The 14,392-nt window shown below is 35.3% G+C and overlaps 1 protein-coding gene across 2 annotated transcripts in view; it reads right to left on the reverse strand.

Annotated features, from left to right (window-relative positions):
* EFL1 (elongation factor like GTPase 1) overlaps positions 1-14,392 on the reverse strand; it is a 79,572-nt gene that overhangs the window by 42,942 nt on the left and 22,238 nt on the right. For both annotated transcript variants that reach the window (XM_061347271.1, XM_061347270.1), the window contains exons 13-15: positions 12,265-12,416; positions 11,121-11,299; positions 10,392-10,527 (exon numbers count right to left, since the gene is read on the reverse strand). In XM_061347271.1, the coding sequence (XP_061203255.1) occupies positions 10,392-10,527; positions 11,121-11,299; positions 12,265-12,416 (467 nt within the window). The remainder of the gene's footprint in view (positions 1-10,391; positions 10,528-11,120; positions 11,300-12,264; positions 12,417-14,392) is intronic.

The following is a 14,392-nucleotide window of genomic DNA, read 5'->3' on the forward strand; positions in this document are numbered from 1 at the left end:
GCAATTCCCCACTTAAGTAGAAGTCTAGCCTAGACAGTATTCCAGTTACATTTTTATTCAGTTACATGCCCTAAATTATACTATGTCTTGATACTATGAGAAATACCTACAATTTACAACTACCTTGTAGAATATGAATTTTCTACCTTTGCAATGAAGCAGAAAAATTTAATTCATCTGATATAAATTGAACTTTATCCTGGCCAAAAGAGCTAAAGAAGTAGCCAGATGATTAAAAGTACACACTTCTTTTCAAAAAGCACAGAATCACAGAATGAAATGTCACTAATTCAAGTATGCCGTCACAGTAGCCTGAGAGATGTATTTTCCATAAAAAACATTGCAAAACTTAAAATCCTTTAAGAATAAAACTTATTTTCTGCATTGCTAATTGCACACATTCTTAAAGAGATTTGATTTATGGTGTCTTTTTTTACGTCTGAATTGCTATACATGAATTTACATGTATTAAGGTATGTATTTTCAAACCCATTTGTGCTTAAAGTGATTATTTTGTACCTGCTCCCGAAATGACAATGCATGCTCCCAGCTCGCATTTAAAAAAAAACTATGGCCATATTAAACAAAGGAAATGCTCCTTTCTGAAAAGTTTCTAAAAGTCTGATTTCTACAGCAAACTATTCCTGCAAAGGGAATTCTTCAGTGTGTTTCATTCTGAAGTAAGAAAACAAGCCTAATACTATTTTGGAGAAAGAGAGTAAAGGTTTATACAATCTAAATACAGGTTCTTGTTAAATCAGGTAATTTACACCTGCATTGAAAACTGAACCTAAACCACTAATTCCTCAAATTAGGCATGCTTGCTGAATCTCTCAGCCATTTACTCCAGCACCTCAGTGTCCAAGTTCATCCCTGAACTGATGTTTCCCTCTTCTTGGTACAGTATTTCACAGCAGTACTAACAGGGAGAATATTCTTAGAAATGGAATTTATAGAATCATAGAATTCTGAAAACTTTGAGTACAAAACTGAATTACTTTGGTTCACCTACCATAGAAATTCATTTAGTGATGGATACCAAAGTGCCTTTAGAGTTTTTCTATCAACCAAGACAAGTTAGATGGTTCCCATTAGAACCACATCATAAGAAAGAAGAGAGCACATGGCTGTACTACAAACTGCCACCTACTAAACAATATTCTACTTTTAAAGAGGGAATTGATTTAAAAAAATATAAAAAACCCCACAGAAAACAGTATGCCCCAAGTAATGGGGGCTGGGGGGAGGGGGAAGGGGAGCAGAGGGAGCAGTCTTCAGGCTCTTCAAATGAAACTATGAGGTAATTTCCCCAAATCACCATTGATGTATTAGAGTATGCTGGAAAAAATCCCAAACACAACATTACGGATGTGAGCTCAGCCAATCATCTCAAAACTTCACCATAAGACTTCTATTACCATTTTACATTGGTGATACTAACTACTTTAACACTCCTTTTACAGTATTGGAAAAAAGAAGTTCATAAGCCAAGTAATAAATATGGCTGTTTATGTACATAACTGTTTTTCCTTTATTTACACATGGATATTTTCAGTTTCATAGAGGCAGAGACTAAAAATAGTACATTGATCCTGACTAAAGAAAGCAATTGGGAAATCCTGAGGGAAATCCCTATCTCATTTAAAAGAGACTTGAAAAGTCCCACCCGACTAAGTACTCACACAGAAGATTTGGAAATTCTAGAGGTAAGCCAGCTAGTATCTGGGACCTAAACCCACAAAGAGTTAGCTACTGAAAGGCTGAGTAACATCTGCCCAGAGGCAATGACTACATAAGTCAATTCTCCACACTTGTACAACGAAAAGGAATGAATCTCCTTTACCACTGGCCTTGAATTCTGATCAATGTATATTAGTGTAATAATAGGCATCTAATAAATTTCAAGTCCCAAGGCCAAAAATAACTTCTTTCTGAAGCAAACAAAGGAATGACAGAGACAACTACCTCCATCTCAAACCCTCTTTCCAGTCTAGATCTTTTCTATTAAGTAGCCGCAGAGCATGTGCCTGCTGCTGTGCTGTGAGTTTCTGCAAGCAGCAATGGTATGAAATTGTCTTGATTCTTGTTAGCCCCACTGCTGCCCACAGGCATATAAGCAGCAACAATGAACACTGACAAGTCCGGGCAGTTTTCCTTCTGGTGCTATTCGGGAAACCTCAAGCATCAGCAAGCATCTGTCTGCATAGAAACCCCAAAGAATCAGGAGTGCTTGCCTCACATTTGGAAGATTATTTAGAAATGTAGTTTTTTCTTGCATGACAACTCAGATTTTACAGATTATAATACCTAAAAGTTGCTTTAAAATGGATACAGAATGTTTCATTGCATTCTCTCCTTTTCTCAAAAACTTTTTTTTTTACATTCTAACTCAGTAGTGGTCAAGAGCAAACTTGGGGTCATTTTTAGCTAGAATAATGTATTATGACTTTAGCTTCAATAATATTATAAGGTTCAATTTTTAAATATATATTAAAAAAAAACTTCAAATCCAGTGGCAAGACTAAACACATTTTTAAGATCTCATAATGAACTCTTGAAAATTAGAGCAAAGAACATTCCAGAAGCACTAGAGAATTTAGAAGTGGTTTTCTTCAGAAAGAATTACTACACTTATGATTTCCTTTTATAGTCTTAAGCAGCTACAGTCAGAAAAAAAGAAAAAAAAATATAGCTACTCAAATAGCAATTTAAATTCTTCAATGCAAATTAAAAAAGCACCCAATCTAAAAAGACTTTATAAGGAAACTATTAGCCATTTGAAGTATTTCCCCCCCCCCCCAAACATAGCTGGGTTAACAACGTCCACGCTCTACCTGTGACCTAGGACGTCATATTTTTTCCTCTCCAGTGATATGTTGGTATTTTTTGAAAACAAATAATGAATCACTTATTTCTTTTGCAATAAAGTTCGTCAAGTCAAATCCCCTGAAATGGAGTCACAAAGAAAACTGCAGAAACGGTAAGGCAAACAGGGTAAAGGAAACTTATCAGATTATCAGCAGAATACACTTCTAATTTCATTTGATACTAGTTCATTAGCTTTGCATCATGTTATGTTACATTGCTCAATAAGCAACATAAATTACTCAGCCTGCTTGTTGGCAGCACACACAGCAAAAAGCAGTACTGCAAAGGGACTAAGGCCATTACAGCAAAAATAGTCAATAAAATGGTTTCAGTTTCCAGCACTGAAGAGGCCTAACAACACATTAAGTATTGTCTTTAGCTCAAAGAAACAACTTGAGCATATTTAATTTTTTTTAACAATTTAACTATTTATAAAACATTAATTGGGTAAAAATTAATATAGATACAATAGCATCAGATAAACCCAACAGTTCACAGAAACAAAATGTCATTCAAAACCAAAATCCATTAAATTATATACCTTTTCCTGATTAATGTTGGATTACTAAACTAGTTAAAAATGAAACCTTACTTTACTGGGGTTATAAGATGGCAGTTAGTGATAAAAACTGTAAGTGTTCCAAAACTGGAGACAAAGGTTTGAGTTTTCTTTGTTTCATTCACTATTTCAAGTTAATTTCAGTGACAATCTTGAGAAAGACTGCCCTCCTGTGTTCACTGATCATAGCATGCTGAGAGGAGACAGCCCCTGCAGCTGGAATCATTTCAAGCTGGCTATTTTTTAATTTTTTTTAATAATCACATTACAGATTCAGAGAGTGAAATTTGCACAGAAATAAAAGGCTGGTGCGACAGCAGGACTGTTCCTAGGGCTTTCACAGAAGGTGGTAATGCTTGCTAGTTGGCATCAGTCCCAAAAAGCCATTCTGGGCCTTTAAAATGGCATCGCTGCTTGCAGCTGCTCTTTCCTCTTAACAGAGGCTGCTTATTAAAAGCTCCTAAATTGTTCGATGAAGTCCTAAAGGAATAAAATGCCTGTTAGACACCTTGCAATGCGGTTAGCTATACTACTTCATACCAGCTCTTCACGCTAACTGCAGCTGTATGGCACTCCTCTTCAGAACAGTACAAAAAATCCTGAAGTATGAATCTGCAATCACCTATATTTCCCATGTCATATTGTTAACATGTCAAAAATCCTGTTAGTGCTTTATAAATAATTAAAACATGAAAGAACACTGAATGGGAAAACAAGCATTTGAGAAATGGAAAACCCAAGGTACACAGCAGTCTGTCATGTAGGAAGTCAGTTCATAGTGAGCTGGCAACAGGAGTGACTTCTAGATTCCTGCTTTTTATAACATCACTTGGTAAGTTAAAGAAACAAATGCTCTTAATCTGATAGAACACATGATACTCACATTGCTACATTCAGGAAATGGTCTAGCCTCCTATGAGCATTACACTGAAGCACTACAAATCTAGTGGTAAGGGAAAAGCTTTGCTTTTAACAGTATTCAACAAAACACAAAAACACTTAAATAGTCATTCAAGCAGCTGGTAAAAGAAATCTGGGGTTTGTACGCTAGCAAACACAAAGCTGCCACTAGAGGATAAAAAGCAGTATACATGTCAATTTTAAGATGCATGTTACACTGAACTCAAGTGTGTGCACATCCATGAGTACACAAGCAATGTGACTAGAGATAAATTTTATTACAATTAACAAAAATTGTATCACTTCATGATCCTTCAATTATTTATTCAGAAAAAATGTAACACTGAACCAAGTTTAAAAAAAAACACCAACTAACAACATAACATTACTCACTTATACAAGTACCTAAACATGCTCTTACTTACACAAGTACCTAAACCAATGTTTTCAGAAACACGTTCCTTTGTTTCCACATTGCTGTTTCCTTAATTACTTAGAAATAATAATCAATACCCAGTATGGGAATCCTAGGCCTTTCATGTGTGCAGGATAGCATCATATAAAAACACTACTTCATCTTGCCCATTTACAGTAAATTTTTGTACTACCTTCAACAACTGTTATATCCTTACTGCACCCTCCCCCCTTTTTGTATATATATATATAAAGGCATTTTGTCTTCAATTATAGGACAGCAACAAGAAAAATAATGTGTGTGCATCTGGAGGGCACGCATTTACTCAGTCTTTACTTATGAGCCCAAATTACTTTTTCCTCACATACTGACTTCTAATTTTCCCTTTGTCACTTTGGGGATCAACCACAAAAATATCAGAACAAGTGTTACAAAATGACACTTTTCCTGTATTTGTACTTTGCCTGGTTTAAACAAATGTCTAAAAAAAGAAGTGTGTGTATATATATATATATATGTATAAGGAGAGATTCTTGCATGGGAACAAGCGAATCAAACATCCCCACTTCTTGCATTCCCCAGAATACAGACTTACTGGTGAGACTTACTTAGAGGTCATTTTGATTTAGACAAAATATTCTTAAGATAGAATTATAAGCAAAATAATTTAAAACTTGCCCACAACAATCTCCTTTTAACACTGTTTCAATTTAAGTTATTGTTTTCCCTCCTGGTAAAGAAGGAACACTTTTTCATTCATGAAATGAGATAATAAATTCTGTTTCCCACTGATTAACAAAAAAAATTTTGAAAATAAAAATTGTTTATGTTAGCATTTATTTTTCTATTTGTGTGCCTCTACAATTTGTTACATGATACCTAACACTACTTGGCAATCGAAGAACCTACATACAACATCCTAATTAAATCAACTAACATTTCATGACTGGACCGTTTATAGTTTTCCTTTTTGTAAGAGAAATTAAGCACTAGTAATAAGAGCTATGATAACTAAACTAGAGATCAATGAATTTAACGCTACAGTCAGGGTTCACTTCCTGTCAAATATAACACATATGGAACAGATGCCTGCATGGCAGCAGGAACTTCCAGTATCATCAATGTTCCCTGAACCACAAGGCAGGGATGTCCCAGCAAAAGCTTAAGCTTCCATAACACTCAATAAACTAAAGAAGTAAAACACACCTGGAGGGCCAGATGGTTATCTATATCAAGCTCCTTTTCTGGTATATTTTTGTCACAGTAAGGAAGGACAAATCTTTAAAGAGAGTAGGGCAATTACAGCAGCTGGCTATTTGGATAGCACTGGATTATGCACAGGTCAGTACTAATTGCAGCATCACTAAGAACATGCAAAGATACATCAGTCAAGCAGCCTCTGGAAGTTACATTCCAAGTACTGATTCTCTTTTTAAAGCCACAGGAGAAGAGTGTTTTCAAAACAGGGCATAGACTTGTGTCCAAGGTCTATGATACAACATTTTCTTTCTAATGGATACTAAGGAGGTTTCAAGAGAGGAGCACGAAATGTGCCCAAGATGTCTTTGAACTGAAAGCTATCAACTGATTTTAAGATACAGATTTAGGTGACACGTTTAATTGTCACATTTAATGTCTTAAAGCACAGAATACTTCTATGTTTGGAATTTAAGCATGATTTTGAAATACCTCATTAGAACTTACAAATCAGGTAACACTATTTCTGTCAAGATAAGGCATCAGACCACCACAAGACCAGTGAAACCAGTACACAAGTGCGTATGGCCCTTAAAAAGGACAGTGATACACAGAAGGCTAGCACTCCAGTAAGCACATGTAGCTGGATCATTTGCAATACAAGTTTCTCGCTCCCAGGACACTCAGATCTGATGACCACAGGGAAGTTCAAATTCAGCAACTGCAGACCATGCAAAATGCCTGTGACACGGTACAGAAAAATACAGCATTCCTGAAACAGTGCATCAGACACGATTTATTTCTGAATCAGTATTTCAACATTTTTCCCAAATCAAGCCTCAAGATACTTTCATGGGCCCATTCCAATGACTATCATGTTTTTCATTCAGCAGTTTCAACTAAATTTAAGTGGCACTTGGAACCCAAGGGCACATACCTAATCTAGTGTATCTCATATTATCCGCTGCTCCAGCAACTAAATTCTCTTCCTGCAAGGTCTGTTCATTCAAAGAAGTACAAAGTAGAACCTCACAGTACCAAGTTAACAAGTGTAATTTCCTGTCTGCTGGCACAGAAGTGCAGGGGAAAAATAAGTGGAAAATAAGACAGTACTCTCTCCTCAGAAGACGCTTTGTTCACATCCTCCCCCTTAGTTTTCTGAGTGGAAAAATCAATAGTGCTTCTAAATTACAAATTCTACAAACCAGGTGCTTTTGCCTGACAAGAATTTTACTCTTTTCATAGAATATTCTAACAAATAATTTTTAAAAGAAGACTTATTAAGACTTCATTGTGCTTGGTCCCCAAGAAAGTTTATTTTTTTTTAAATCGTATTTCATCTCAAGGACTGCAAGTGGTCACAGAGATTATAAAGAAAAATTACTGACTAAAACAGCTATGTGGAAAGAGGCAGTATTTTGTGTTTGCCATATTACATGAAAATTACATGCTGCTTAAAGCATTTTGACAAATACTTTTGACAAAACATTTCAGCTGCAAACTTGCAAAACAAATTAACTAATGCAAAGCAGTTTGTCTCCCCTAACTTCCCAGAACTCAGAATAATACGAGAAAATAACTTTCCAAAGCTTGCCAGAATGGCTATGCATATTAGAAAGGGACATAGTATCGCTCTTCTGCTGCATGCTCTTGAACTCTGTTTGTGTGACAGCTTTGTTCAAATACAGTATGCTTCATTACTTTCTCCCCTTACAATATCTAACCTACAAGCTTCTCAGATTTTTAACAATTAAAAGATTAGTACTTTATAGAAATATTAATTGAACACAAGGAATAAGGGATGAAATCTTTCCATTTTCAGTGAAAAAACTTATAGAATCATAGAATAGTTAGGGTTGGAAAGGACCTTTAAGATCATCTAGTTCCAACCCCCTGCCATGGGCAGGAACACCTCACACTAAACCATCTCACCCAAGGCTTTGTCCAACCTGGCCTTGAACACCGCCAGGGATAAAGCATTCACAACCTCCCTGGGCAACCTATTCCAATGCCTCACCACCTTAACAGGAAAGAATTTCCTCCTTATATACAATCTAAACTTCCCCTGTTTAAGTTTTAACCCATTACCCCTTGTCCTGTCACTACAGTCCCTAATGAAGAGTCCCTCCCCAGCATCTCTATAGGTCCCCTTCAGATACTGGACCATGTCTTTATCTTTAAACCTTTGTATAAGCAAGTATAAAGAACAAAAAGGCTGCTTACGAGGACCATGCAGATTCTTCCCTGTAAGAAACAACCTATAATTAATAGGAGAAAAAAAAAAACACCAAACCCCAAAGAAACAAAATATGAAACCCCCCTACACCAGGAGATTTAAAGTGGAAATAGCACTCACAATTAACTGTGTGTTCCTCATAGCAATAATTTAATTATACAGACTGAAGCTACAGAGCTTTCAGAAAAGCTTCCTTAATTTACTAGATAATCTACAAGCAATTTCCTTATATGGATGGAGAGAAATCACTGCTGTATGCTTTTAAACTGGAAGATAAATAGACTTTAAAACAGAAATCTCTGATAGTAACTGGAATAGTAAGCGTCTTGCATCACCACTGTTACACCTTTTGCATCATAGAATGGTTTGGGTTGAAAGGAACTTAACAGATCATCTAGTTCCAAGCCCCCCTGCCATGGGCAGGGACACCTTCCACTAGAGCATGTTCCTCCAAGCCCTGCCCAACCTGATCTTGAACACTGACAGGGATTGGGCAGCCACAGCTTCTCTGGGCAACCTGTTGCCAGCACTTCACCACCCTCACAGTAAAGAATGTCCTCACAATATCTAACCTTAATTTACCCTCTTTCAGTTTAAAGCCATTACCCCTTGTCCTATCACTACTTGCCCTTTTTTAAGTGCGTTGCATTTTCGAGCGCAATAAATCATCATCCCATCAGTAAAAGTGTTTATTGAATTTTTGTAAATTGCAGCTTCACAGGCAAATGGAAGAAACAAATGAACAAGAAAGTATTTAGGGCTTTTAAACATTCTTTAAAATTACATCAGATTAAAAAATATGTGCATACTTGAGCTTGTATGTTTTATGTAAAAATGAGAGCCTATTTTGTCAATATATAAAGAGACTAAATAATGATCTCGTAAAAAAAGATTAAATCAAAAGTAGTCTGGCTAAGAACTCTGATTTAATTCTGATTTTAAAATTCCAATGAATTCTTCTAAACATGATAAATATGTCAGCATTTAGTACTCTGCTATTAATCAAGTAATATACTTTTCATTATGGAAAAGCTAGACCCCACTGAAGAGCAGCCTTCAGCAGAAGAGACTACTCTCAACTTTTTGGTAGAACCAATTGGTTACAAAAATGTTTCCTGAAATTTGGTGCAACTCTTTAACATTAAAAACAGTACAAATTCTCACAGTATATTTTTGTTCCACAGGTGGCAGCTCCAAAAGTGTTTATTAGTCAGCAAGCACGAAGACAACACCCTTTCACTTTTACTGCAGTGCATTAGAGAGCTCTATTTTTCCCTAACTCTTAATCACTTCTTGAAGTAAAGAGACCAGATACTTAATACATTTTGATACTGAAAATGGTCAACTTGGGCATCACACTATAGTAACGTATAGTTCAGAATATTAAAATATTAAGCTTCCAAATAAATCTAATTAACTACTTACGGTCTGAATGCCAAGTACACGCTAAAAGCGACCAGTTTAACTGCCTAGATTACAAAATCCAGCCAGAGTTGAAGAGCTGACAGAGTACACCTATTGGTAATTTACTATGTATTTACATTTCTAAAAATCAGACAATAGACATGAAAACAATAAAAATCTTCTCTTTTCCTGTAGTTTGTACAGTCTTATTTAATGAAAAAGAACCAAGTAATTTTTAAAGTTTACACTTTCTTAAGTTTTAAACACCACTTCTGATATTAAAAAAGACAGACGATGGAAAAAGCCAGTAAAGAATACTATTTGTACTCTAGAGCAAAGCAGCTCAGAATCTGGCACAAAAGAGCAGAACTGAATGATTAGGACAACTTACAACTTTGAAACTTGTCCATGGAGAAGGTGCAAAATTTGCCACACCCATAAAAGAAATAATTTTTAGTACCATAGTTCAAGCAGACCATATATAAAACCACAATTATCTGCTCACTACAGAAGCTGTATCTCAGAATTTCCACTGTTGGGAAAATATTATAAATAACCCATGCAATTTATAAAATAACAGACCTTATTGCTGCCTTTGGCAATGCGTAGCAGCAATGCTTACCTGGCAATATTCTAACCTGAAGATAACAGGCTAATGTAATCCCTAGTTTTCTCCTAGTCATACATCTTTTCCCACATCAATTCAAAGTTCACAGAAATCACAATTTAATTGGAGTGCCTTCATTTTTTGACACACAACATGCCATACAAGGATTCCATTTCTAGGAAATTAAACACTAGTTACATCTTACCCAAAACATTTCCTGCAGGTACTTCTTCAAGATCTTCAAGTTCTCTTCCCATAAGCAAGTAGAGATTCTCCAGCGTACAGGCAGTCATATGAGGTACTAACGGCAGATCATCTGTGGCGGAAGACTGGGATGACAGCTATATACAGAGTAAAACAACCAGTGTTGAATATTTATCACTTAATAATGACAAAATTTTTTTCCCTGAAAACCTCTTTGCATTCCAAAGCTAAGAAATACATTCTAAAGCATGTTCATTTCAAAAGTTAAATATTAAAAAACATATACTGTATTTTTTCCCCTTCCAAAAAAGAAGTCTTGTGGCAAAAAAGTGAATGTTACAAAGAAAATAAAAAATAATGCTGCCTTTGATAATTTAGGTGTCTGCTACCCCTAGTTCACTTTTGTCACTGATGAAACAAACGTTTCAAAATAAATTCATAAGTAATGAACTTCTATGGCCACAATCTCAAAACATTTCATACCATTTTTTTCAATACTATTACACACCCCTTCCTGTTCCCCAAAGTATTGTTTTTTCCTACACCAGTCTTCTTTGAATCAGAGTGTGCACATAATGTATTTACTGTTAGCTAACACAAGACTGCACTAGTTTGGAAGAGTTAAGGTTTACAAAGAGCTTACAGGCACAATCAGCTATTACCACAATTACTTTGATATTTTTTGGAATTTCTTACTTTTTTTAAATTTTATTTAATTGTCACTACTTACCTTATGCAAAGACTCAGCAGGATCATATTTTGGTCCTAAAACAAAGATCTTTTGCCCTTTTCTCACCACTCCACTGAACACTCTAGCAAAAGCAATGAAAGACTCCTTGTTGTCTGCTTCCTGTTTCACTGCCTTTGAGGTCACACTCTCTGCTTGACCAGTGAGCTGCTGCTCTTCACCTAATCAAAGTTAGAAAAATATAGGAAGTATAAAAGCAGTTTTTGCCTCATCATCTTAACAAAAAAAAAAAATCAATTAGATATTATCACATCACATCTGGCGACACCTTAAAAGACAGCAAGAAACACAGAATCATAAAATCATTTAGGTTGGGAAAAAAAACCCCAGCCCAGCACTGCCAAGTCCACCACTAAACCATGTCCCTAAGTGCCACACCTCTTAAATACCTCAGATGGTGACTCAACAGCTTCCCTGGCAGACTGTTCCAACACTTGACTACCCTTTTGGTGAAGAAAGCTTTCCTAATATCTAATGTAAACCTCCTCTGGTGCAACCAAGGTTAGTTCACCTTGTCCTATTGCTGGTGACTTGGCAGAAGAGACCAATCACCATCACTGTACCTCATAATCCAGTCTTGTTGCTCATACTCTGCTTTCGTATCAATTTGTTATTAGCCTGCTTATTTTTAAAATATTTTTGTTTGTTTGTTTATAATTAAACAGTTACTGTCATAAAAGCTTAGAGGAATTAAAGGTTATACTGAAATAAAGCATGCTATTAAAATGTCCATAGGAAGGTTCTAGCAGCAAGCTAAACAAACCTGAATCTTTCTACCCCATACACAAGGTCAAAAGTCAATCACTGACCCTTCTACTTAAGAGTGAATATGACTTCACATTTCAGCGGAGCACCTCCTTCCAAGCATTATCTGTCTTCACTGACTCTAAGTACTGAGACCAAGCACATTCTCAAGCTATAGGAAAAGGTGTCCATGGAATGTCAGAGCATTTATAAACTACAAGCTTTCTTACAAATCCCTCCTCACTTGCCATTCTTTTCCATCTATTGAACTGTTTGGACTGTCGTGTGGATACTTATTCATAAGGTACTCAACCCGTTTACAATGCTTAGATACTACAATGAAACCTCCTCTGATAGAAACAGACACCTGAATATTACATACCTTTTGTATCACCAGTGTTCCCAGTTACTTCAGACGGATTTTCATTTGGGGTTTTTTCTGACAGCTCCTTTCCTTGATTTGCTGCCAATTTTTCTGCATGCCTTCGTTTTGCAAGTTCTCGTCGATGAGCTATTTCTTCTTGAGTTAAAGGCCTACATTTTTTAGAACATTAGTATTTGGAAATGTAATTTATTTTAAATGAAATAAATCGCAACAACTAGAATACTATATCTGGTATAAGTAAAAATTCAGGCAGAATGCCTTTTGCCCCCATGATACTATAATATCATATCACCATATTTTATGTCAGCTAATACTAGCGAACTCTTCCCCTGTCATGATTAGGAAGAGGCCACTATGTTAAACTTCTGTTTATTTTGCTAAAATCAATCAAGTTTCACCCACTGATGTGTGAATTGTCACTTTTTCGGAAAAGATCCAAGCCAATTTCCAAAACTTTTTCCCACCGTGTCGAGTATGCTATCCTGACTTAGAATGACAGCTAAGACTAAGAATACAGTGTACTAATCTAAGCTTATCTATACCAAGATAGTTACAAAAAACTGCCAAGCATTTCTTCAAAATACACAGGGATAAAATACTCTCATTTTAAATTACTTGTGGTATCTTCGTTATTTTAAAGTAGTCTTTATGACATATGTTCAAATGCAGGGAAAAGCCTTTGCAGGCTACCTTTCCATAGATATTAACTTTGTTAAGGACAAAAGACTAAAAATTGAGAAAACAACAACAAAAAATAATTTTAATATTTGATGCAATTCCTATCCAAAGTGAGTAACACATATATGAAATGTAAGGGCACTGCCTGAAATCCTGATTTTTTCTCATATTACAAAAACTGTGATATGAGATTACCTTCTAAAGTACAAACATGGAAACTAATTTCACATCTTCTCTTTCCAATGCCTCCACCATTTGTTAATTTCCCATATGAAAGGGCTGAACCTGTGTTCCTGCTATAATCATTACAGATACTCTGAAGAATAATCTGTTTAGTAATTTAACTCAGATGCCTATATTTAAAAAAAATATCTCTATCATTGCGGCTTAAAAGCACGAAAAATAACTAAATTGTGAATATAATTTTTTTTCATGAAACTACAATACTTCCAATTTTTGCTTGCTTGTTTGGTGTGGAAGCAATATAAATATATATTGCTTTCCAGCATTTATGAATAATTTCTTTTCAAAATTATAATTAATGCATTTTTTTACATTATATGAATATTCTTAATGGAGTTCTACCTCGAGAGAAGAAACAGAAGAATACTCTCTATGATAAAACATGCATTTGTACAACAGAACTGGACAAACTAACTACAAAGTCTTAGATCTTGACTTCAACTCAAGAAGATGAACATAATCCTACAGCAAAACCTCACCTACATGATGTGTCCTTACTTGGACAAGTTACTTCCTCTGCTTAATTTCCACACTTAGAAAAACAGTTCAAAATTTCCTTATTATTACTATTAACGATAAAACGAAGAAAACAGAACAGGCATATAAATAGAAAAAAAATAATTATTGAATCATATGCCCATATCAACTATTCCACACTCCCCAAAAGGGAAGCAAACACTATTTAAAGGTCAAAGTTTTTATGTGTAGCTAGTAGAGATACTTACTGGACTTACTCTGCCGTTAAATGAATTAACTGGGGACAGAAAGCTTTAAAAAGATATGTGGCTGAGACCAACTCACTGCCCTTACAATATTTTCATATCATAATATGGATATGTTTCTGCATACAACACATTCTGCAAGAGATTTAATTTAAAATGCTTATTGAGACATTTAATTATATAAAGTTTCTACTTAGCACTTGAGGAAATCACCTTCAACATAGTTATCATGCTTACCCTGAACCTAAACGTTCAACTCAAAAGAGTAAGAAAGCTATACATAAATTCTAAAACTGCCTAAAACTAAGAGAGGCCCCCAGGATAAAATGTCAGCATTTGAAGCCCAGGCTTTTAGAACTCAGAACCTGGGATAGATACATTACATATCATAGAAAAGGCAAAATTGCCACTACAAACTTCTCAACTTTTCTTTTTTCTTCTTTTATTTCTTTTCAAAAATAATCTTTTAAAGAATCTTTGTG

The sequence above is a fragment of the Neopsephotus bourkii genome, unplaced genomic scaffold (assembly GCF_033783945.1).
Source record: "Neopsephotus bourkii isolate Nb327-2 ecotype Australia unplaced genomic scaffold, CSIRO-AGI_Nbou_v1 NB_318, whole genome shotgun sequence".
NCBI classification, from domain to species: Eukaryota; Metazoa; Chordata; class Aves; order Psittaciformes; family Psittacidae; genus Neopsephotus; species Neopsephotus bourkii.